This window comes from Ahaetulla prasina, chromosome 2 (assembly GCF_028640845.1).
Source record: "Ahaetulla prasina isolate Xishuangbanna chromosome 2, ASM2864084v1, whole genome shotgun sequence".
NCBI classification, from domain to species: domain Eukaryota; kingdom Metazoa; phylum Chordata; class Lepidosauria; order Squamata; family Colubridae; genus Ahaetulla; species Ahaetulla prasina.
This window is the reverse complement of record NC_080540.1, coordinates 61,700,195-61,725,133: the sequence shown is the minus strand read 5'-3', so window position 1 is coordinate 61,725,133 and position 24,939 is coordinate 61,700,195. Positions and strand designations below refer to the sequence as shown.

The window sequence follows — 24,939 nt, the reverse complement described above, 5'->3', positions numbered from 1 at the left end:
ATAGGCTTCACAATGCCCTGTTATGACCCAGTTTAATAAAAAAAAAACAGGTTTATTCATGTTGCCCCTCTTTAAAAAACTTTTATGGTGGAGATGTGAGGCATTAATGCTGAGATGTGACTCTCTGTGTTTTATTCTAGGATATTACGGTGGGAGTTGTCTGGATGCCTGCCAGCTGAACCCCTGCAAGAACAAGGCAGTGTGTAAGCGAAAGCCAGGTGCTCCCCATGGTTATATCTGTGAGTGCGGAGAAAATCACTTTGGACAGTACTGTGAGCACAGGTGAGATCAAGGACAGTTTGTGGGTTTTAGCCTCTTGTGGATCTAAGAAATGCTATTCTCATGTTGAGATAGAATTTTCTACTCCGGGGACTCTGGTGTCACTAGCAGTTAGGGGCAGAATGATGGGGAAATTAGCCTCTGATCATAATTTTTTTCTCTCTGGGTATCTTTTTGCTTCTCATCTAACACCTGACTTAGATAACATTTGACACAATAAATTTGCATGTTGAAAGCTCCTGAAAATAGCCAAAACAGAAGAGTCTCAAGCCTGAGAATCCTGAAAATAGCCTGAAAATAGCCAAAATAGAAGAGTCTCAAGCTATTCATGGTCAGGAGGTCTGTGTTCAGCTTAATAGGTCCTGCAATAGAGTAAAGATTGGATATTATGATGTGATATAGAAGTTGCATGAAAGTGAGATGGGCAGCTATATAAATCAAGCAAATAAATAGGTAAATAAATAAAGGAAGATGGTAGTAATTGTCGTGTAAAAAGAAGACCTTAAACGTCTATAAACCTTTGGTTAAAAAAAATGTTTCCTGCGTTTGATAGTATACCCCCTAGCCAGTATTTTCAATGTGCGTAATTGGTAATAAAAGACATGATGACAGGCTATAAGGAAGGCAACAGGCAAACAGGTCTCTGCATTTTATCATCCTTCATTGCCTTCTTGCCCAGTTGTCACAAGCAAAATTAAATGATTGTTTTGAGAATATTTTTCTTTCTTGGGTGATTGTTTAGTCTAATGGGAGGATGGGGAGAAAGTTGGGAATATTAATGAAAAATAATGAAAACCAATGACATATGTCTTTATTCATGCTGAATATACTCAGTTATCTGAAAAAGAAATTTTGTGTTCAGGGAGCCATCCCTTAGAGTTGCTGTCCATGCCATTTCCAGTCAATGAATAGACCATATCCCCAATTTCTGTTGACCCAGAGCAAGGAGTACATGGTTGCTGTTATTTGCTGCTTTGTCAAATGTCTGCATTTTGTGTTGGGAACAAAAACAATGCTTTGAGCAAGACTGAAGCATTTTCCCTAAGAATGCTTGTTTAGTGCTATTATTTGTCCAGTGTTCTGTTGCTTCTGCACCATTCAAAAACAAAACAAGTAAATAAAAAAATCAAGAAGTTACATCTGTTGATTGTGGGTTCCACAGTGATCCTATCAGTCCTGAGAAACATGCAAATTATAGGAATCAATTTCATCGTGACATCACAAAGACAGAGATGAAACTAATTAATTCTGGATTGGGCAAATATTTTGTTCTGTTAACATTAACTTTTAAAAATGCCTAAGGCAGGGGTTCTCAAACTGTAGGTTGCAACCCATAGAGGTCATGATCAAATGTGAATAGAAGTTGCAGCTATTTTGGTACTTGCACATGCAGTGCTGCATCCTTTTCAGAAGTCGCTCCCAATTTTCCTGGAGAAGCCCACAGTAAAATTAAAATATTTTTTACAGTTGCTTCTATAAAAAGCAAATATCAGTCCAAAGCAAATATGCAATGAACACAACAACGAACACAGGAGCGTCTCAAAAATCCAGATTTTAGGAATAATGAAAAACTAAGCAAGCTCACTCTTCAAATATGGTTTGAATTTTAATTACTTTGTTAATTTTTAATGAAAAAATATTTTATAAAACTGTGAAGCACTACCCTTGGTTTATCTGATCTATCAGATTCAGTTATTAGAAAAGTATACAGGTAATCCTTGTTTAGCTGGGATTTGCTTAGCGACCTTTCACAATTTTACAACAGTGATGAAAAATTAAACTAGGTGACCAGTCCTCACATTTCTAACCTTCACAGGTCTGTAAAAAGCAAACAAAAGCTGAAGTAAGACCCTAAACACAGTTTCACTTGATAACTCCTTCGTTTAACAACCAAGTTGCTGGTGCCAACTGTAATTGCTAAATGAGGACTACCTGCATTCCTTTCTTGTCCAGTCCTAGCCCCCTCCCATCACTAGTTTTATTCATGTGGTCAGAGGTGTCAGACAAATGTTACATGATCATAGAACCTCATTGTTTGAGAACTCCTGGCCTCAACAGGGCACTTTTTGTGATTGCTTCCCTCCCTTCAGACAAACACAGAAAGGGATGGTTTTTCCATACTCCCTTGCATTCTAGAAGTCTGCCAAAGTACAATGCCCATAACATTTTTTTTAAAAAATTGAAATTTATCAAACATCCCATCGCAAACATATCTTGCTGCAAGACCAACAATGAACCAGTGGCCTGGATGCGAACATCCATCCACCTGACTTTTTTCCCTGCAGGATGGATCAACAGTGTCCCAAGGGCTGGTGGGGGAATCCAACATGTGGGCCCTGCAACTGCGATGCGGCCAAGGGATTTGACCCGGACTGTAATAAAACCAACGGGCAATGTCATTGTAAGGTGAGGGGAGAGATATGCCTGTTCTGGAACTCTCTGCAATTGATAGATTCTGATGCAACATACGATTCACTTGCCGGTCACCTGCAGTATTGCCTTTCATCTCCATTCTTGGCTCTTCATTCACCTTCCATTCATACCTGGCTTTGGGGTCTACAGCTTTCCCTGATGTCTAGTTTCTGTCTCTTCTCTGCCCTCCTTTTGGAACCCATATGGGGTCTCGTCCATCTTCCTTTCTTCCTTCTTCTCCCAGCCTGTCTTTCTGCCATGTCAACACACTACTCCTTGTCCTCAGTCCAATGTCGCAGGACTCAGAAAAGAGATCTAAAGTGGTTGAGTGTCCTGTGGGAATGAATCTGTAGGGAAATGGCTTTTCATTCTGATGCCTTAAAACAGTGATGGATGGGGAAGAGCCATAGCAGAAGATATCTGAAAGCACCGTAGGAGCTCCAAAGGGACCAACCTTTTTATTTTTATTTTTTGTAATCTAAGAAAAATCTGTCTGTGCTGCTTTTTATGTCTTCCTAATCTTACTGGTTGGATTGGCTATCATTACTTTCCTAATAATGGCCCTCTTTTTATCCCACCAGGCCTCCCCATTTCTCCTGCTGTTTCACTAGGCTCCTTATTTTGGCCCTTTCCCCCTGCCTGCAGTCTTGTCAATCCTTCTCCCCTACTGCTCCTCCTCCTATGACCCAGCTCTCTAACCACCTTCCCCGCCCCTCTCCCTTCTTCCAATAGGAATTCCATTACCACCCTAAAGGGAGTGACACCTGCCTGCCTTGTGACTGCTATCCCGTTGGTTCTTCCTCACGGTCCTGTGATCAGGAAATGGGCCAGTGTCACTGTCGGCCAGGTGTGATCGGCCGACAATGCAACAGTTGTGATAATCCTTTCGCAGAGGTGACTCCCAGTGGCTGCCGGGGTGAGTGTGTGCTGAAGATGGATGGATAGATAGATAGATGATAGATGATAGATAGATAGATGATAGATGATAGATAGATAGATAGATAGATAGATAGATAGATAGATAGATAGATAGATAGATAGATAGATGATAGACAGACAGACAGACAGACAGATAGCTTTAGTCATTCAATTTAAAATTAACTATAAAATGACAGGGTTGGAAGCAATCTTAGAGATCAGTTATTCCCTTTTAAGTCTAAAATATCTGATGTACTGTCTTTAGTATTTTATTTTTCTGGAAAACAGACCCAATAATTAATATAGTTGAAGACTATTTTCACATTGTCAGAAAAAAAGAAACACATTACCCAAAAGAAGGATGGTAAGATGCCCAGAATTTCTGCAGTCAGGTAGCCTCAAATTTGAAAAACCAAATTAAAAAAATACATTCATGGACATATATAGGACATAACTGCTATAACCGACATTGAAATACAATGTATGAATGTAATAAGATACCTGTTCAGATATGCGAGTACTGTGTGTGTGTTGATGAAGGGCTTTGAGACTCCTCCTATTCTCCATTTTTTGGGAATCTTTAAAATACAGAATAACCAAATTGAAAGGGACCTTGGAGGACTTCTAGTCCAATCCCCTGCTCAAGCAGGAAACCCTATACCATTTCAGACAAATCACTATCCAATCTCTTTAAAAATTCCAGTGATGGAGCATCCACAACTTCTGGAGGCAAACCATTCCACTAATTTTGTTCTCACTCCCGGGAAATGTCTCCTTAATTCTAAATTGTCTCTCTCTTTGCTAAGCTTACATACATTGCTTCTTGTCTTGCCCTCAGGTGCTTTGCAGAATAGGTTGACTCCTCCTTTCTAAGGACAGCTCCTCAAACATGGGAAGATTGCTAACATGTCATACCTTCGTCCTTCTCTTCTTCATTAGGCTAGTAAATTGACTAATAATGTGCACTGGGTAGCCCTTTAGCTGGGGCAAAGTTTAGAAACTGATAACTCTTTACATGTAGCTCAATTATAACTCCAGATAGTCTGAGCCAGCATAGACAAGATAAGGGATGCTGGAGATGGATTTCAGCAACTTTTAAAAGCCACAAGTTCCACACTTCTAAAATGGAAATAATTTCAAATAGGAGGCTGGCTTTTCTAAAACAGAGTCAGCTACTCTAACTATGTATTTTCAATAAAGATAACACAGAAAAAAGTAAAGGTTCCCCTCACACATACGTGCTAGTCGTTGCCAACTCTAGGGGGCGGTGCTCATCTCCATTTCAAAGCCGAAAAGCCAGCGCTGTCCGAAGACATCTCTGTGGTCATGTGGCCAGCATGACTAAACACCAAAGGCGCATGGAACGCTGTTACCTTCCCACCAAGGTGGTCCCTATTTTTTCTACTTGCATTTTTATGTGCTTTCTAAACTGCTAGGTTGGCAAAAGCTGGGACAAGTAATGGGAGCTTACCCCGTTACATGGCAACACTAGGGATTTGAACCGCTGAGCTGCCGACCTTTCGATCGACAAGCTCAATGTCCTAGCCCCTGAGCCACCGCATCCCTTCAAAGATAACACAGAACACCATACCAAATTCGTTTCCTGAGGCCAAATTGCAGAAAATTCAGTATTTTTTTTTTTGGTAATATATGCCTCTCTTTAAAAATAACTATTTTTAACCATTTCCCCAACTGTCTTATTTTTGAAAAACTCATTTGTATTAAAAAAAAATCATCCTTCGGTTCACTTACTATACATGTTCTAGCTGCAAGAAATATACACATACAAAATCAGAAAACAAATACAAAATTTATGTTTCTATACATTGTTCCAAAGTAGAACACATCACTTTATTTTTTGCATCCTAATCATTATTCAATTTATTCTAAAACTTTCCCAAATAAAATTTGGATTTAATCATAAGGTTTCCATACATTTTTCAATATAATAAAATTTCAGTAGTGGGCTGCAACAGGTTTAACAACCGGTTCTGTGAGTGCGTGTCTAACGCGCTTGCACGTAGCATTCAAAATACAGCAATTTGAAGCTCAGCTGCTTACCTTCTAAGGCAGCCCCGGCAAGTAGAACAGCGGAGGTGTGGAAATCAGCTGTGCCTAGTGAATGAGTTGAGCCAGAAAGAAGGAAATATAGGACAGGATAAAGAAGGGACGGGTGGGGTGGGTGGGGCCTGCTGATTGTCAAAACTACCGGTTCAATCAAACCGGTCCAAACCGGCCACAGCACACACTGCAGAAGTTGGTTTTGAAGCGGTTTCTCCCTGTCCCTGTCTTGTGAGTATTCATGGAATGCTATTTTATGGATCACAATTGATTTGCTTTCTCTGTTTCATTCCACAGTACTCTATGATGCTTGCCCGAAGTCTCTGAAAGCTGGAGTATGGTGGCCTCAAACCAAGTTTGGCCTGCCAGCTATACTGCCTTGCCCAAAAGGTTCACTAGGTAAGTGCTTTCCTGTTGTAATAAAGTTTATGGACAGAAGAGCTGTATCCCATTGGATTTCAGCTTTGTCAAGGAACTACAGTACACATTCCTTTTTCACTAAGGCACTCCATGTCTTTCTTCTCTCCACACAGCTTCTTTTTTCAGCACTGGCCGATTGTCAGCAATTAATATTGTTAACATAGGTTTGAAGGCCTTGGAGTTTTTGAAGTAAAACCCAAAGTGTTTTCCTGGCAATTTATTTGATTGATTGCTATAGTCAATGGTACCATATTGTTGATTACGAACTCATGCTAAAACTCACAGGGATTAAATTTAACTAATAGTTTAATAAGCTCTCAGTAGCAGAGGTTCCTCTACCATAACTACTTCCTCCTCTTACCTTACTGGTGATGGGGATAGCAGTACAAAGGAAGCCAATTAGGGCTACTGCAACTTCCAAGCCCTGGTAGACTGTGGGCAATGAAACGTCTAAAAAAACTTTGCTCTGAGAATGAGATGGCAATAGCCACCAAAGCCCCTATTAAAGCCACTGCACCAGTCATGGTAGCCATTAGCAAGGAAGGCTGGTGGTAAAAGGATTTATTAGAGGGAGGCCTTTAGGTTTTTTTATATTCCCGCTGTTATTATTGGCAACATGATGCCATCTTGACCTCTAAATGGGTCAAATTTTCACATATTTTCACTTCCTATGCCAGGAAATGATCCTAATTGTCTTCCTTTTGTTCTTAGCCATGGTTTGGAGGGAATAGCATTAGCACTTAGACTTGTATATCACTTCTTGGTGCTTTATAGCACTCTCTAACAGGTTTACAGAGTCATCATATGACCCAACAAAGTGAGTCCTCCTTTTGCTGACCTCCGAAGGATGGAAGGCTGAGTCAATCTTGAGACAGTCAGGATCGAATTCCTGGCAGTGAGCTGAGTTAGTCTGCAATACTGCATTCTAACCATCACACCATCACGGCTCCTGGGCTGCAGTTAATTGGACAACACACTATATGCATTCCCAAATCTGGGTGTGCTGGTACTGCCTTAGATTAACTTGGTCTATTAGGCCCAAGGATATGATATTCTACCCCCCTGCTCCCAAAACACACACTCTCCAGAACGTTTACCAACAGAATAGGTAGTACAATCATTTCGTTTAACCCACTGCCTGCTTGAATCAAGAAATATTTGGGAGCTGGAATCCCATGTTGGTTCACACCACTAAATGTGACAAAAAAGTTGGAATTTCCTATAGTACAGAAACCCATTCCAGGGAAGGTCATTCTCCATCAAACATATTGCTTAAAAGCTTTTAATGTTGTCCCTTTTCTCCACGTTTTTCTTTTGTGCAGGTTTGCGAGGTACAGGTAAGGCCTGTGGCTCTCCCCTTTTCCCCTCCTGCTTTGTCAGCACTGCTCTGTGTGGCTTTTCCATTCCCTGCTCCTGCCTAAGGCACCATCAGATCCACATTTCCCTCAGATACTCCACGGGCTGCTGGCTCTGTTTTGATTGCCTTGCCTGGCTCTGGTTTTTTTGTAATCCTGCCTGACCTTCAGCTTCTTTACCTTGTCACAAAACACTAATCTGCAGAAAATCCCTTGTAGTCATCTGCAACCTGCTCACGCTTATTTGTAGTGCCTTGATGCTTTTTATGGTTTATAGAAATTTTAATTGGCTGGGGAAGTCTGGAGTTCTAATAGACGGATGTCATATTTTGGTGGCGGATGCATTTGGTTCCCCTGCTTGCTTATGGGCTCTAGTTAAAAGAAGAGTGACATTTGGCACTCGAATGTTGTTGAAAACCTGAAGAAACTAAGTAGGACTTTCATGAAGAAGTGAACTGCTTTCTATAGAATTTGCTGTCTTGAGTTCAACTGGTTACGAAAAGTAGAGAAATTGCTGCTTCATTTCATCAAAATATTATACACACTGCCAATCCCTGCTGTAGGGTTTACCTTTGAAAACCACAAATGAAATTGTCATAGCTGCCACTTTCCAGTGAAGAAGGAAAGAAGCTGAACAAGCCTGCACACTGACAATTCTTTTTCCTATAAGAACAAATAGAAGTTTGTCTGCTCTTTTGTAAACTCAGTTTTGGACACCATTATCTCTTTCATATTTTAACAACAAGGATATTTTCTTCAGATAATCAGGCTGGCTAACTGAGGGATGATGTCTTTCTGCTCAAAACATTTTTCTTTCTGCTCAAAAAGTTTCTTTTCTTTAAAGTTTCTTTAAAAATTGTTGGGCATTGTTTTGTGACCAAATTGTGCAGTCCAAGTTTTGATTCTCTAAAATCCCAGAATAAGTCTCATCAGTTCTTCTTGTTCTTTTTGTATATGTTTCATTTACAGTTTTTCTTTAACAACCAACATCTTTTGTGGACAGTATAATGACTGGGTTGACATATTTTTCACACAGTGTTCACAGTAATAATACAATTACATATACAGAATTTTTCTCTTCTAACTTCTAGCCTTAATGTGCTCGTTATAATTATAATATATTATTTTGTGTATCAATCAATATTTATTATTTTCCCGAATTTATCACTCAGAGTTCCACCACATATTCAATTTCTCAACTTTCTATAAATACCAATAAAACCAGTTATCAATAAGATTTAATCAATCCCAGGATTGTGGTATATCTCTAAGTCCCCTGAATTTATAGTCCTTAAAAACTATATTTTCCAGTATATTTTTTACAACCTGTTGATCATAATAATACCTTTAAATATACCTAATCCTAGTCTTCCATCTCCTAATCTTAATGTATCTGTATTTATAATAAATTCCAGTCTATATATATAAAGTCTATAAAAAGGAAGAAACAGTCTATAAAAAGGAAGAAACAGCTGTGATCACACATTGCTCCTAGAAGCACGAAGCTGAAGCCTGAAGATGATGAATCAGACTTCATCAAAACGTCGCCAAGACACTTCTAATTTTACGCGGGAGAAAACCCGAATAACCAAACATACAAACACCCGCAAAAACCTCAGAAAACATATATATATGTCAGTCTTTTTAGGATTTCATCCTTTATTGATGATTGACCCTAGCAGAACATACACATTTCATCTTGTAAAGCCGCGAAGTGACCTGCCACGTTTGAAATTAACAAACATTCAATTGTTCTTGTATAAATGTCTTTCCCATCCAGATCACTGCTGAACACACTTCTAGCAACCCTGATGGGATAGCAGATGGTGCATATCATGCACAAAATGTCGCTGTTTCTGATACTGATGTTAGCATTACGAATGCCACAGTGCCCCCATTAGGCACCTGTGCTACTTTTGTGTAGTTATAGATAGATATAGAAGGGCTGCATCTTCTATTTTTGTGCTCCTAGTGGTGTTTAAATATTTTAGAAAGCTGCAGATATGGACATATCTTGCACCCTTGCATCCTAGATCTTAAACAGTATTTGGGACTGTCATATTTCTTTGTTTTAGACTCATAAATACTGAATCTGTAGAATAGTTAAGCCTTTTCAAAAAAGAAAAAGAGGAATGCAGGCACTGGTTTGGCTAATTCCTTCATAAATATCCCACACTATTTTCATTGTTGTAATGTTTTTGTTGCGTAAAAAGCAACTTCCAGGGATCGTGATGTGGCACAGAAGAGTAACTGGGAAAAAATCATGCTAAACTTGTCAGTGCTTAAAATTTTATGCTTTAAATTGTCCAGTTCTATTGAGCCATTAATACTTACGGATGGAAATGTGAGGCTGCACTCACAGTATGGATGCTAACATGTCAAGTGCACCTGTCTTATCTGTTCAGTCATTGGACTTGCTACATTGGGTGGCAAAGTCTAGAATCTGGAGTCATTTTCTCCAGAACTCTAGTGATGTTGGTACTTACAGCAGGCACTCTATTCATGTTAAAGTGAATATGACCCTCTTCAGATCTTGCCACTTGGTACAACATGTAATGACAGCAATAGTAGTGTAGGGGGATACAGGCACACATAGGAAGAGATGTTGTGAGTTTACCTTGAATGCACAAAAACACTTTCTTCTTTTAAAAAAATCCCATAGCTATGTACATCTAGAGACAGATTTCTAGCACTCTCTTGCATAATTCCTTTTGAATGTATTACATAATTTCCTCCCCTAATTTACTCATTCTTAGACAAAGATTAAGTTTAAACCAATAGTGTTCACCATATTTACTCCATACAATGAGCTACGTCAGCAGTGAAATATTGCTAATGCTATTTTAACAAAACATTCCAATCAAAAAAATTTGCTATGGAATATGTGTTTTTGAATTTCAATAACCCTTGACTTGATCTAAATGTCGGGAACGAAAGTTTTCTTTTGGCAACTCCAATTTCTGTAAGATACAGTTCATTCTCAAGCATCCACAAATTGGAAAAAGAAAGGTAGCATTCAGAGACTGATTTAAAAAATAGCAAGTAAATATATGTGTATTCAGTAAAGCTTCCAGCAGTTTTGAAATAAATTATTGGAAATAGCAGGTTCACATATCACATGACTTTCTTTCTTTCTTTCTTTCTTTCTTTCCTTCTTTCTTTCACCACCAAATACTTAGATGGTATTGTGCCATATCGTATCTTAAACTCAGCATTTGGGAGAGTCTCATAAAACCTAAACTAGTGGAAATGAAATCAAAGCTGCCATCACAGCGAGCAACATACAGCTGCTGCTGAAGTGTGTGGTCCTTCGATCCTCCTCTGGATCTGTTCCCTTCATTGGTTGGTCTTTAGGATTAGTGAAATTGCCGAAACGCCATTGCCAAAACTGCACTGTTGGTCTAGTGCTGTTGTTTGAGCCCTGACGATCTTTTCCTGCGCAGCAACCACAGGAAAAGAGCCTTTCCAATTAGCACTTGTACATTTCCACTTTTAAGTTGGCATTTTGTCTTGACTCAGGTGCAGCGGTTCGATATTGTGACCAGGAGAGAGGCTGGCTGGAACCGGATCTGTTTAATTGCACTTCACCCGCTTTCAAGGAGCTCTCGACATTGGTACATCTTTCTCTCTCTCTCTCTCTCTCTCTCTCTCTCTCTCTCCATCCCTCCCTCCCTCTTTTCTCGTCTCTCCTTCTTTCTCTACATTCACCTGTTTTCCCTCATACCGTACTTTTCCAGAAATGTGGTATTTCTATGAGATTGTCTACTGAAAATTCAATACAAAAACACCCTAATTTAGGTAGGATATGTGAAAATTCTTTCTATAAAGCCAAGGTTGGGGAAACTGGGCAAATCGATTCTATTAGCAGTCCAAGCGGTGGTTGTTAGTATAAATAGAGCATTCAAAGTACAAAGCTTGTCTTTGAGATTAAAATGAATGAGGCTATAAACTGTGCCTTCTTGGGAAAACAAATTCACCACTCAATTGAGTCCCAAAAGGCAGTTAATCTGAAATTAAGAAAGCGGAAAACTGCCTCCTTGCAGAGAGCCTCTTCTATTTTTTTGTATAATTAGCCAGATATTTATTTTGGGTGAGGGCGTTTGAGTAATAAAGAGGAATTTAGCTCCCACAATGAAATCATTGCCTGTGGATACCCCTTGAAAGTCTAATATTTATATTAACAACATATGTATCATTTGTCATCTTATTAATGCTTACTATATTAATAAGAGGAAGGGCCAGAGTAACAAAAATAAATGCATTTAATAGCAATACAGGTAGTCCTCAACTTACGATCACAACTGAGCCCAACATTTCTTTTGCTATTTGAAACATTTGCTAAGTCAGTTTTGCTCCATTTTACAACCTTTCTTGTCACAGTTGTTAAGTGACTCCCTGCAGTTGCTAGGTTAGTAACCCAGTTGGTAAGTGAACCTGGCTTCCCCATTGGCTTTGCTTTTCAGACGGTCGCAAAAGGTGATCACATCACTCCGGGATACTCTAACCGTCATAAATATGAGTCAATTGCCAAGTATCTGAATTTTGATCATATGGCCATGGGGATGCCAGAACTCCTCCTAAATTCCATTCTGAAGGATTATTTTTTATGGTTTTTCAAAAAGGTAGCAGGAAGGCGGTTAGATGGTTCCAACACAGAAGGCTATTAGCAAGAAGGTCCAACCACCAAAATCAAAAAATCAAATAAATGAAATGACAGTGGGACCATCATCAAACTATCTCTCCCAAAAATTACTAGACAAGGAAGTTCAGTTCAGATAATGAGATCACAAAAATATTCAGGCCCTGAATGATAGAAGGCTTGAAAAGTGATGACCAGCATCTCAGAAGCCAACTGATAATGAATGCAGTTCGCGTGGTACTTTCTGCCAATGATGTATAGCAGAGTCCAGAATCCAGATTTCAGATTTCCATCAGTAACTTGAGAAGTTTCCTTTATCTCTGTTTAATGTACCCCTGTTTAACAGAGGAGAGGGAGACAAAAAATCACTTCTGAGAGGCAAAGAGAGAATAAAGATAAAGGTTCTCCTCGCACATATGTGCTAGTCGTTCCCGACTCTTGGGGGCAGTGCTCATCGCCATTTCAAAGCCGAAGAGCCAGCGCTGTCCAAAGACATCTCTGTGGTCATGTGGCCAGCATGACTAAATGCCAAAGGCACACAGAACGCTGTTACCTTCCCACCAAAGGTGGTCCCTATTTTTTCTACTTGCATTTTTTTATGTGCTTTCGAACTGCTAGGTTGGCAGAAGCTGGGACAAGTAACGGGAGCTCACTCTGTTATGCAACACTAGGGATTTGAACCGCTGAACTGTCAACCTTTCGATTGAGAAGCTCAGCATCTTAGCCACTAAGCCACCACATCACTATACTCTTCTTATTTTCTGTTCTGATAGCTGGAAAGCCTGGAGAAGAACGAAACAGAACTGAACACCATAGAAGCAAAAAAGCTGGCCCATCAACTACGGGCAGTGACGCAACAAATGGAGTCCTACTTTGGGAATGATATTCATATTACCTACCGCCTGCTTTCCCACTTGATGGCCTTTGAGAGCAGACAACATGGTTTTGGGCTGACTGCTACCCAGGATGCTCACTTCAATGAGGTAAGAAACCCCTTTTCAGTTGTGATATTGTCAAAGTGGCACAGAATCCTATTAAGTAGGCTTTTCCCTTGAAGAACAGTGTGGATATTTATGTATAATTTTAGTAAAGTGAGCACAGGATATGCTACTGTTAGAAGACCTCTAGGAATTCAAAATAATGTGTCCTGTCAGCTGTGCTATGCGGTTATTTCTAATGCCTTAAGAATCATTGAGAAAAAAAAATACCTTTTTTTGGTTTGTATTGAAATGCTTATGATAACATTTATTTATATACATATAAATCCACAGATGAATCCTGTATGACAGGGGTGTCAAACTTGCAGCCTGTGGGCCAGTTGCGTTACGCGCTAGCCACACCCACCCTCTTTTAGCAAAGGGGGAGAAGTTGCAATATGTCACGTAATGACAACGTGATGACGCGAGTTTGACACCCCTGCTGTATGATATTAAACTAGTGGCCATTAGCTACAGCAATTGCTGCCCTACGATTCCCCAACATCTTGCTTTTTCTCCTGTAAACAATATTTCTGTGCTCCTGAATATAGTTTTTATAGTTTTGGAGTAGTTTACAAGATAGTACAAGTCGTCATCTAAAGATATAAAATGCAATTAAAATCCAAACAGTGTAAAACCAAGCAAAATCTATATAAGAGATCTAAAAAGAACAGCAAATTTTTAAGCTAGGAATACCTGTTGCCCCATCCCAAGCACATTGTAGGTGCCACAAATTAACTTGGAAAAGGCATTTCACACTCTTTATCTTCATTCTACACCTCATTTGGAATGAAACCCAAGAAAATATTGATTAGATTAGGCACCCTGACCCCAGGTTTAAATCCTTTTAAGAATAGTTTGGTTTTTCATTATTTATTTGCTTTCATCTACGGTAGCAGTGACTAGCTGGCTTTTTACAGATCAGACCCGGTAGCTTTAGGTTTCCATAATTTTCAAAGCCTCGGGATAAATATATATAGGTGTGGAAAAAGATAGCTAGGCAATTAGAAATGATAATTTAAAAACACTCTACCCTGATAGCTTTGGTTGTTGGTTTGCTTATCCGTGGGATCTTTTTTTAAGTACCAGTAATTAGCTGCTTCTTTCTAGTTTAAGATTATGTCAACCAATTGATATACTATTTTTCTTTTTCATACAAAATGATTACATGCTAAGACCAAAAGGAATCTTTTGGGAGCAACATTTTTCTTTTGTTTGGAAAAGATGTTTAGAAAGCCAGCAACCTTTTGTTTTATGCCATTAAACTTGTTGGGGTTTATTTAGCTTAGCAAAGTATCCAGGGGTTTCTGTGATTAAAGGTCATGGAGAAGGTGGTTATATTGACTGAAATCCACCTAAACGTTGATCTTCTCTTTAGAACCTCCTCCAAGCTGGCAGCTCAGTGCTTGCATTGGAAAACCAGGAACACTGGGATACCTTGTTGCAAAATGATCAGGGAACAGCAGCTCTGATGGAACAACTGAAAGACTATTCAGGCACCTTGGCCAGCAACATGAAGCTCACCTACCTCAATCCTGTTGGTGTGGTGACCCCCAATATTGGTAAGTAGAAGCCAGGAGGAAATCTTCACCTCGTAACTTTGAAAGAATATCTCATGGGTCCCTCTTGAGGTCAGTACGAACTGATCATGCTTCTCCAGCAATCCATGACTGTGGAATCCTTGGCTGCCAGGCAGCTATGGATTTGCTGAACTGTTCAGTGCTAGGATACAACAGGACTTTTTAAAGTATTATCAAAGATTCTCTGCTGCCTTACATTTTTATCCAAAGCGAGTAGACAGGATTATTATTTGAATGGGACTGGAAAGAAGAAGCATCTCAACCTGTTTCTACCACATGGGATGAAGAGGCCGTTAGATGTCCAGGAGGAAGAAGGGCTTGAAAAAGACGTTCAGGAGGAAGTAGGAAAGGAAAAATGATAGCTACCCTTTCTATACAATAGCCAGCAAAATGGTGATGGTTCTGGTCAGCTGGCACAGATCAGACATACTAATTTACCATTCCTGGCTATGCTGGTCGGCATGAGACTGCCAGCCTGATTATTTGCAAAGTGATGTTGTATAAATAGATTCCACAGGGCATTGCTTGCCCTTTGCTTTAGGGAATTGCTCCCCACACTTGTACTGTAGCACAAGAATACTTGATTTCAGAAGCTGCAAGGCAGATGCATCCGCCATTTAGAAGGGATGGATGATACATTCCTGAATTCATGGCAGGATCAACCATGGAGAAGGGAAGGAAGCCAAATGACAAATGCAGCACTTTGCCATTGTAATGCAAACTCCACTCCTTTCGTGTTGGCACTGAGGTATTGCACACATGCATGAAAGGGGCAGAGATTGCATTAGAGTGATGCAAGATTTTGATGAATGCTTCCAATCCTAGTACAGACGCTTCTGTCATTGCATATAAAGCTCAGTCAATTGAGATCAGAAATGGACATATTTTTTAAGCTGCACAATAACATATTTCTTCTTAATGTTGTAGGCAAGCTTCTGCAAAGTGAGAGTCACTTCCAGAGTTATTTTTAAATATAGACGTGTACATATTCATACCTCACAGGGGTAACTTCATACTCATATGTAAAGTGTTCCTAAGTAAACTACAGTCTCACACAAGGATCTTATGCAAAAATGTTATCCCTGTCCCTGACTCTTCCCAGCCTTGTGCAAATGTGCAATTTGTATGAATCTGAATATCTCCACTGTACTCTGCAATCTGAGCAGAAAGCTATCCACAGGATCAAGCAATACAAATACTGTTATCCATTGGATATCTGGTTGAACATATGGAGATCGAGATTATTAGAGTACACAGGCTTGGTGTGTGGCCCTGCTCTCTCACCACACGCTTGGATGAATGCCTAAAGAGCATTAAACAGACTGGAAAGTCTTTCATTTCTGTTTTTATTGAAATATGTATTTGACTACAGGACTTCTGTTTGGCCCATTTAAAAAATCAACACAAATATTCATACACATGCTTATGTAAATTTCTGAAATATAAATATTTTTGTGCAGTTTTTCAAGTCTGCACATGTCTTGAAAGTTCTTGTACTAGGCACTTTTTTTAATGACATTTTTCTCCTATTTTTGGAGCTGTGAACTGAATAGCTAAGCTTTGAAATGAACAACTTCCTCTTCAGTTTGGTGTTCAGTGTTCAGTTCAGTGTTCCCATCTACATTTTAGGTATGTTATTTTGTATAATAATCCTGATGCAGTGAATTTTCTCTATGTGTGGCTCTCTACAATTAAAAAAGCACTTTGAAAAGTAGCCTGAGAACATAAAATATATAAGTAATTCTCACTTAGTGCCCAGTACTGAGACCAGCAACTCTGTTGATAAGCGCTGCGTTTGTTAAACAAAGCATCACATGGCTGTGAGAGACTTATGATCTCATTTCCCCTTAGGTTGCTAAGTGGGCCCAAAGCTTTAAATTTTACTTCCGCCTTCTCTATTAACTCTGATTGTGGCAAGCCAGTTGCAAAGCACACAAATGATGATCAAGTGACTATGGGATGCTGCAGTGGTTGTAAATGCGTAACCATTTGCAAAGTGCCTGAATGGAAATCACATGACTTGCATGTGAGAATTAGTTGCAAAGCTATTCATTTATACGTCATAACTTTGAACATTAAACAAAGCAGTCTGTAAGCAAGGACTACCTCTTCTTCCTAAAGGAAAGAAGCCTGCCATTTCTACCCCCCAGCTTTAGATACAATTAAGCTCTGTTTAAATCTGAAGATGGCACATGTCTGTCAGACCTAATGCCTGAGGCCTCTTTTTTTCCTTTCCCCCTCACAGTGCTCAACATTGATCGCATGGAGAATCACACCCATCTCAGAAGACGCTATCCACGTTATCACAGTACCCTCTTCCGTGGCCAGGCCATGTGGGATCCCCACACACATATAGTCCTCCCTCATTCCATCCTTACCCCCCACAAAATAGAAGGTAAGTGACCATTTTTTCTGAACTCCCCCAAGCCTGGTTCCCCCCCCCCCAAAAAAAAACCCCTGAAAGAAATAACATCCTTTCCCCATGCTTCCCAAAATTTGTTTTAGAAACTATCTTTTCTTTTCTTTTTCTTTTTTTTGCTGTTCTTTGAGATATGCCATAGAGGAAAGAAAATGCAAAGTTGAGGGTTTTCATGTCCCTTTTGGACATGAAGAATGATCTGTGACTTAACTTCTTGCATAGGTGACTAATAGCTCATGAGCCAGAAGCTTTGTCTGCCATTAGAGAAGGTCCTAATTGAACTGCTGGTCCCTGATCAGGAAGTACCACCTACTCAGCCTTATAGCATTTATTTGGCAAGATGGCTTTCCAGAGTTCTTTTTGGGGGGGGGGACTCATTTTACTTCAGAATGACTAAATGTGGCCTATTATGCTCCCAAGATACAGCTGAGATCTGAATATGCAACTAACTTATCCTACCTGGAACCACCTTCCAGATATGTTAGACTAGATTTCCCATCTTTCCCAGTCCAACACATCAGGAGCAGGCAGATTGGGAAGGTTGATTTAAGATTCTTGGGAAATAACAGTCTCAGGTCTTTCCTTCCTTGGTCGTTGTCTTTCTTCAAGGGCAACTGTGTTATTGATTCGTTCTTGTTTTGTTGTTTTGATTCCAGCTCCCACCATGACAGTAGCTGCATCAATTAATACTGAAAACAATGTCACAATGGAAAGTCCTCCCCCAAAGCACTCTTTGCAAGAACCTGAGCCTGCTGTAACCATCCTCATTCTCATCATTTATCGCACCCTGGGTGGACTTTTGCCTGCCCGCTACCAGGTGGATCGGCGCAACCTTAGGTATTAATCTTCCTTCTCTACTGAGTTCTTTGCAGAACTCTAGGCATGTTCCTACCAAATTTAAATGCCTGTGATTTGTTTTATGGATAAAGGCAAACTTGTTTGTGATCAACGATATCACAACTGGATTGTTGTGACACTGGATATTAGTATCGCTGTCTGAAACAATCCAGCCTTGATGGTGTTGCCAAGTAACAAGGCTTCTTGGTTCCATACAGGTTGCCCAAAAACCCTGTGATGAACTCCCCCATTGTGACTGTATCTCTGTTCAGCAACCACACTTTTCTGCAAAACAATTTGGAAGAGCCACTCATGCTAGAATTCCGCCTACTTGAGACAGCCAATCGCAGCAAGCCCCTCTGCGTTCAATGGAATCACTCTAGCCAGTAAGTTGACTGTGGGTCAAGTCCCTCTTCAATGGAGCCATGTATCCATGTATCTTCAAGCTTCTGGAAAGACTTATGGAAGCCATGGTCCAGACTGTTGTCCTTCAAGATAGAAAACATAGTTTATACTCTGTTGTTCCCCGGCTAGTATTTTCCAGATAAGTTGAACTGCAAATCCCATTGCTCACAGCTAATTCAATGATCGCTATATTGAATGGGTATTGCTGTATTGAATGGGCATTGCTATATTAAATGGGCATTGCTATATTGCATGAGCATTGCTATATGAATGGGTATGATGTAGCAAGTTTGTGGAAAATGCTTTCACTGAATTCTCCTCTACTGCAGTGACCTCAGGTAATTCATTAAATATGAATAATTTCCAAAGAATGAGAACTGCTATGTTTTGGGATTCACAGCAATATCATTTCTGATTTCCAGAGTGTAAACATTTTACTGATAAGGAGTTGGAATTCCCAACATGGAGAAATAGTTTTGGCCATATAGATATTGCAGAAATATGATGGAAATGATGATACTACTTGGAATTGTAACTAATAGAGAATATTATCTGTTAAAAAAATAGACCCAAGATTAAGGAGGTGGGTTGGCATGGTAGGCGAAGGTATTGTGTATCTGTGAAAAAATACAGGTCACTGAATATTGGAAACCTGTTCAATACATCTGGATAAGAACAAAAGGAGTTAAAGTAAAGTACCAGTGATTACGAACAATTAGAATATTTTCCAAAAGTACTAAACAGTGGGAATCTGGCAAGAAATCTAGTATAAGTTGAAGAAACGAAAACAATGGAAAATATTTCTGGAATTCAGGCTAATGAGATGTACTGATTCAGAATTTATTAATCACCAGCTTTTTTATTTTATACTTAACTGTTATTAACTTAACAACTGCAATGATTCACTTAACAACTATGGCAAGAAAACTCATAAAATGGGGCAAAACTCACTTAAACATCTCCCTTAGCAATATAAATCTTGGGCTCAATTATAGTCGTAAGTTGAGGACTACCTGTATATAATATAGAAACAGACACTAATAATTAAGGATTACAAATTGTCAGGCCAAAGGACAAAATTAAGGAGGTTGATGCTCAAAATGAAAAATATAATTTATAATATAATTTATATATTTTATCCATTTCCAGACTGATATAAATCTTTGATCTATTTGAAGTTTCTGAAGCAATTTGGATTGCACTGAACGTGGAAACATTTTTGGAAAAAGGGACAGAATTCTAACAAGTTATTGGCTTCTAGATTTAAACCAGTGAAGTAATGCAACATTATACCACTCATTTGGAATGCAGATGGAAATGTCTATACAGATTTCAAACTCATTAACATAATGAATTAAACTGAAAACTGAGTTTCATTTCAGCCTGCATAATAACAATTACTTATCAACAGAAAAGGAGATAGATTTGTTTTCTTTTATCTTTTTTATGGTGTGTTTTGGAATTTTGTCTCCTACGGACTATAGGTGTGGAGTGAATTAAGATAGCATAGTGGCAAGATTATTAGTTCTCTTTGGTCTTGCCTGTGGAATCCACTCTGTTGAGAATGTAATTAATCAAATTCAGGCATCTACTCCTAGAGGCCTCAACTCAACCCAACATTCCCCAGCCAATTAAGGTCTATCCAGTTGCTATGGTTCAGAAACCCTGACTTAACCTACGATAATGGAAGCCATATCTGGCATAAATGCTAAATAGTCATCATCTCACACTCATTATAGTATCTGTACTGCGATGTATGCTTGTCTCTAAAAAAAACCCAAACATTAACAATCTTTCCTTTGAACTGTATCTTTTTATGGATTTCTTTGTAACTGCAGGATTGAGCCGACTGGCTTCTGGACGGCACGGGATTGTGAACTTGTGCACCGAAACACCACTCATGTCCGCTGCCATTGCTCCCAATTCGGTACTTTTGGGGTGCTGATGGACAGCTCCCACCGAGAGGTAACTGGGTTTCTTCAAACAAAGAGCATCTGCTCTTCAGCAGCACATGAAAAAGTATTTTATAGGGGTGAAGCAGTGGTGGGTTTTTTACTACCGGTTCAGTGGGCATGGCTTGGTGGGCATGGCAGCGGAAGGATACTGTAAAATCCCCATTTCCTCCCGATCAGCTGGTTCTGGGGAGGCAGAGAATAGATGGGGGTGGGCCAGTCAGAATTTTTACTACTGGTTCTCTGAACTATTCAAAATTTCTGCAGAACTGGTCAGAACCTGCTGAAACCCACCTCTGGGGTGAAGACACTAGTGAAGAAAATGCCCCAGTAGAGTAGATGTACACTTTAATTTACAACCATACAAAGTTACAATGGTACCGGAAAAAGTGACTACAACCAGTCCTCAGACTTGCAACTGTGGCAACATCCCATTGTTGCATGGTCAGAATTGCACTTGGCTTGTATTTACAATGGCTGCAGCATCCCAGAGTCATAGGATTACAATCTGTGACCTTTCCAACTGGCTCACAACAAGCAGCGAATGGGAGAAGCCTGATTCGCTTTTTTTTTTGTAAATATTTTTTATTCAACATTTTTAACCTTTAAAATCACAATTACACTATTACAGCTTTCCGTAATCAGATTTTTTTTCTTAATTTCAACTTATCCACAGGCCTATTATTTTATAGATATACATTCTTATTTCATAGTTACCGTATATACTCGAGTATAAGCCGAGTTTTTCAGCACGTTTTTTGTGCTGAAAAACGTCCCCTCGGCTTATACTCGGGTCTATACGGCTTATACTCGAGTTTTTTTTTTTTTTAAGCCCCTCGGCTTATACTCGAGTATATACGGCTTATACTCGAGTTTTTTTTCTTTTTCACATTTTACCGGACGGCGCGGGGAAGCCCTGCCGGTGCAGTGAGAGGGCGGGGCGGGGGAGCCGCCAGCCTTCTCAGCTGAGGGAGGGAGGGTTTCCCCAACCGGTAGGTGCCTCATTTCCCACCCTCGGCTTATACTCGAGTCCCCAGTTTACCCCAGTTTTTGGGGTAAAATTGGGGACCTCGGCTTATACTCGGATCGGCTTATATTCGAGTATATACGGTACTTATTTTTATAATATATACAATATTTACATGTCTACTACACCCTAAAATATACATTTTATCCATTTATTATCTTTTCTGTACATTCACTATAAATTAATTTTAGACTCCTTTTCAAGCCAATTATACCACCTGTTCCATGTCTCATAATACACTGTTTCCTCTCTGTCCCTTAATTCCATTGTTAATTTGTCCATTTCTGCATATTCTAGCACCTTTTTTATAACCATTGCATTTGATGGAGTGTTTTCTTGCTTCCAGTTTGGGGTGAATGCGATTCTGGCTGCGGTGATTATATGGAGCATGATGTATTGGATTTCTTTGCTTATATTACCTTTTAGAATAGAATAGAATAGATTTTTTTACTGGCCAACTGTGATTGGACACACAAGGAATTTGTCTTGGTGCATAGGCTCTCAGGGTACATGAAAAAAAAAAGATTTATTATACCCAAAAGGAATAACTCTGGCTTCATATCAGTTTTTTGTTCAACAATTTCCTCCAACCATTTTTTTATTTTTGTCCAATAATCCCTGGCTATGGGACATGTCCACCACATGTGGTAATAGGCCCCTTGTTGGTGGTTACATTTCCAGCAATTTGGTGATTTGTTGGGAAACATTTTGGCCAATCTTGCCGGGGGTGGGGGAATGCCATCTATAAAACATTTTGTAATGGAAGAAGCCTGATTCTCTTAATAACTGCATGGTTCATTTAACCATTGGAATGATTCATTTAACAACCAGGGCAAAAAGATAAAAATCGGTCATGACCTACTTAACAACTGCCTTGTTTAACAACAACAATTCTGGTCTCAATTGTGGTTGTAAGCTGAGGTCTACAGTACCTGTAATCATAGAATATACTGTATTTTTTGGACTATAAGATACACTGGGCTGTAAGACGCACCTAGATTTACAGGAGGAAAACAAGAAAAAAAATAGTTTTTGGCTTCCACACATCATGCTTTTGCCTTCCCCGGTCCCCAAAAGCACTCTGTAGTTTTTACCAAAAAAAGGCCCATTTTTGCCAGAAACGTGCCCATTTTTGGCCTGCAGAGTGTTTCTGCCAGGGAGGGCAAAAACTTGACATGCATAGGGTTCGGGAGCCTAAAAACGGGCCCATTTTTTGTGAAACCGGGATGTGTGGAGCACTACAGAGTGCTTCTGGGGGCCGGGAGGGCAAAAATGCGACTCACAGAAGGTTCAGGAGGCCAAAAACAGGCCCGTATTCAGTCTATAAGATGCACCGAAATTTTCACCCACTTTTAGGGAAGGAAAGTACGCCGTATACTTCAAAAAATACGGTATTTGGTCCCTCATGTGCTTGCTGATTGGATGTTGAACTAAATTTACTACATGAGAGAATGTGTAACTTCTTCTTACCATGTAATTAATATTGAACCATTTTTTTCACCCCACAACCTTGTTTACATCTCGTATTATTACAAGATGGGGAGAAAAAAAAACCCTTTAACAACATTTGCTGTTTAAGATCATTGGGAAAAACAGAATTCACTTATGTTCACAATTTTCATTTTTGGTTATAAAATCAGAACTTTGTGTATCCATTGTATATATAAGTGTTGTGTTGCATCTCACTTGGTCCTGAAAGAACAGAGCTGAAAAAAGGACATACTGGTAGTTAGATAGATGGCAGTTTAAAGAAATAATTTTAAGGACAGAATAACAGAGTTGGAAGGGACCTTGGAGGTCTTCTAGTCCAACCCCCTGCCTAGGCAGGAAACTCTACACCACTTCAGACAAGTGGTTTTCCAATGGACAATGGATGTAAGTATGAAAAAAACCCAGCAAGCTACTTTGCCTTATCATTATGAGGAGAAATAAGAGATGTATTAGCACACTTGCGCAATTTGTTTTATCAAAACTTAAATCTGGAATTAGACTTCCTCCTGTATTTTCTTCCTTTGAAATTGGTGCATGTGTATGTGGTGCATGTGTCTTAATATGTTGCTTGTCATTCTTGAATAGGACATATACTTGAGTAAACAATGCATACTCTATGTCTAGTCTCTATGTCTACTCTTAGAAAGATCATAACTGACACTTTTGTTCTTCTTGCTGCATCCATCGCCATTTATCATGCTATGTGATGCATATGTATTTTTTATTTGCAGAGTTGTTATCAGCAGTAGTGGGTTTTAAAACCCAGTGCTACCAGTTCACTATCAGTAGTGCACAGGCACGTGCACTCGCTTCATGAGTGTACAGTGCTTCTGCACATGCGCAGACGCTTCTGCACATGTGCAGATCATTTTTGATGACGGAGCCTCCCACCGCTGCCACTACCGGTTCACCCAAGCCAGGGCGAACAGGGAGCAACCCACCATTGGTTATAAGGAAGAAATTAGAGATAGAAATATTTTAAACAATATATATACGGATTTATGCTTCAGCAGGTAGCAGCACCTGCCTGGCCTTTCCTAGGTCCTTTCCCTGAACTGGTTCAAACCTAGTTAGTTCTTGGGTGGGAAACTATCAGAGAACATCAAGATTAAAAGCTAGACTGATAAGTCAAAGAGACACCCTGTGAGAAGACTGTGACAAACCACTGCTACATCATTGCTAAGAAAACAACATGGAGGTGTTCACAAACTAACCTGACATTAGTCAAACTTGACTTGAAAGAAGCATTACCTTTTAATACAAAGCTTTATTTGTAATGAGTTTGATGGATTGTTTTCTTCATTGTGATGGAATAATGATTTTAAGATGTTGATGTAATAGACATCCATGGTGCCAACAAACTACCTGACTTATCCTCTTGTGTTCGGATTTTTCTTACAGCAACTGGAAGGTGACTTGGAGACGTTGGCCATTGTGACCTATTCCTTGACATCTCTTTCTCTTCTATGTCTGCTGCTGACCTTCTTCTTTCTGATATGCCTGAAAGGTCTCAAGTCCAATACTCGTGGAATCCATTGCAACATTTCTGTCACTCTCTTCTTCTCCGAGTTACTGTTCCTCTTCGGTATCAATCGTACTGAAAATCAGGTGAGATGGAACAAAGAAGAGAAGTAAGAGTCCTGGTGGGTAACATATTAGGAAGCGAATGGGAGCTTCATTGGATGGAAAACAATAGGCCTAAGAAAATCTCATCTCCTGGAACTTGAGAAGTAGGAAATTGGAGTTATAAAATTAGTGAGTTTGGAACTGGACAAATTGCTCATATATTCAAAAGTCTATATAAATATATCAACACCTTCCCCAGATTGTGGATATAAATTTATTAGACATTCATTTTATGATCGGATATTTTGAAATCCTCATTCAGTATCCAGCAGTCTCTGCAACTAGCTGTGGTGATGTCCAAAATATAATGTTCATGGTGATATAATGCATAAATGTTGTGATTCTATACTTGTATGTATCAAACATAACTTGTCTGATGTTTGACCCACGGATGTAAGTCATGATACACGTCTGATCATTTTATTTACTTGTTTATTGTTTTAGCAAATGTATACTCCCCAGAAATGACTCTTGCTCCTGGTCCTCCTCTGTAGATGTCAGTACCAAACATCACACTCTGTGCACCAGTGTCAATCATGTC

General features: G+C 39.4%; 1 protein-coding gene across 1 annotated transcript in view; it reads left to right on the top strand.

The window, feature by feature from the left end:
* CELSR3 (cadherin EGF LAG seven-pass G-type receptor 3) overlaps window positions 1-24,939 on the top strand; it is a 114,755-nt gene that overhangs the window by 68,225 nt on the left and 21,591 nt on the right. Inside the window, exons 13-24 of the mRNA XM_058167159.1 lie at window positions 141-282; window positions 2,565-2,685; window positions 3,424-3,607; window positions 5,968-6,069; window positions 10,965-11,059; window positions 12,858-13,067; window positions 14,440-14,623; window positions 16,887-17,036; window positions 17,717-17,897; window positions 18,116-18,283; window positions 20,141-20,267; window positions 24,174-24,380. Coding sequence (XP_058023142.1) covers window positions 141-282; window positions 2,565-2,685; window positions 3,424-3,607; window positions 5,968-6,069; window positions 10,965-11,059; window positions 12,858-13,067; window positions 14,440-14,623; window positions 16,887-17,036; window positions 17,717-17,897; window positions 18,116-18,283; window positions 20,141-20,267; window positions 24,174-24,380 — 1,871 coding nt within the window. The remainder of the gene's footprint in view (window positions 1-140; window positions 283-2,564; window positions 2,686-3,423; window positions 3,608-5,967; window positions 6,070-10,964; window positions 11,060-12,857; window positions 13,068-14,439; window positions 14,624-16,886; window positions 17,037-17,716; window positions 17,898-18,115; window positions 18,284-20,140; window positions 20,268-24,173; window positions 24,381-24,939) is intronic.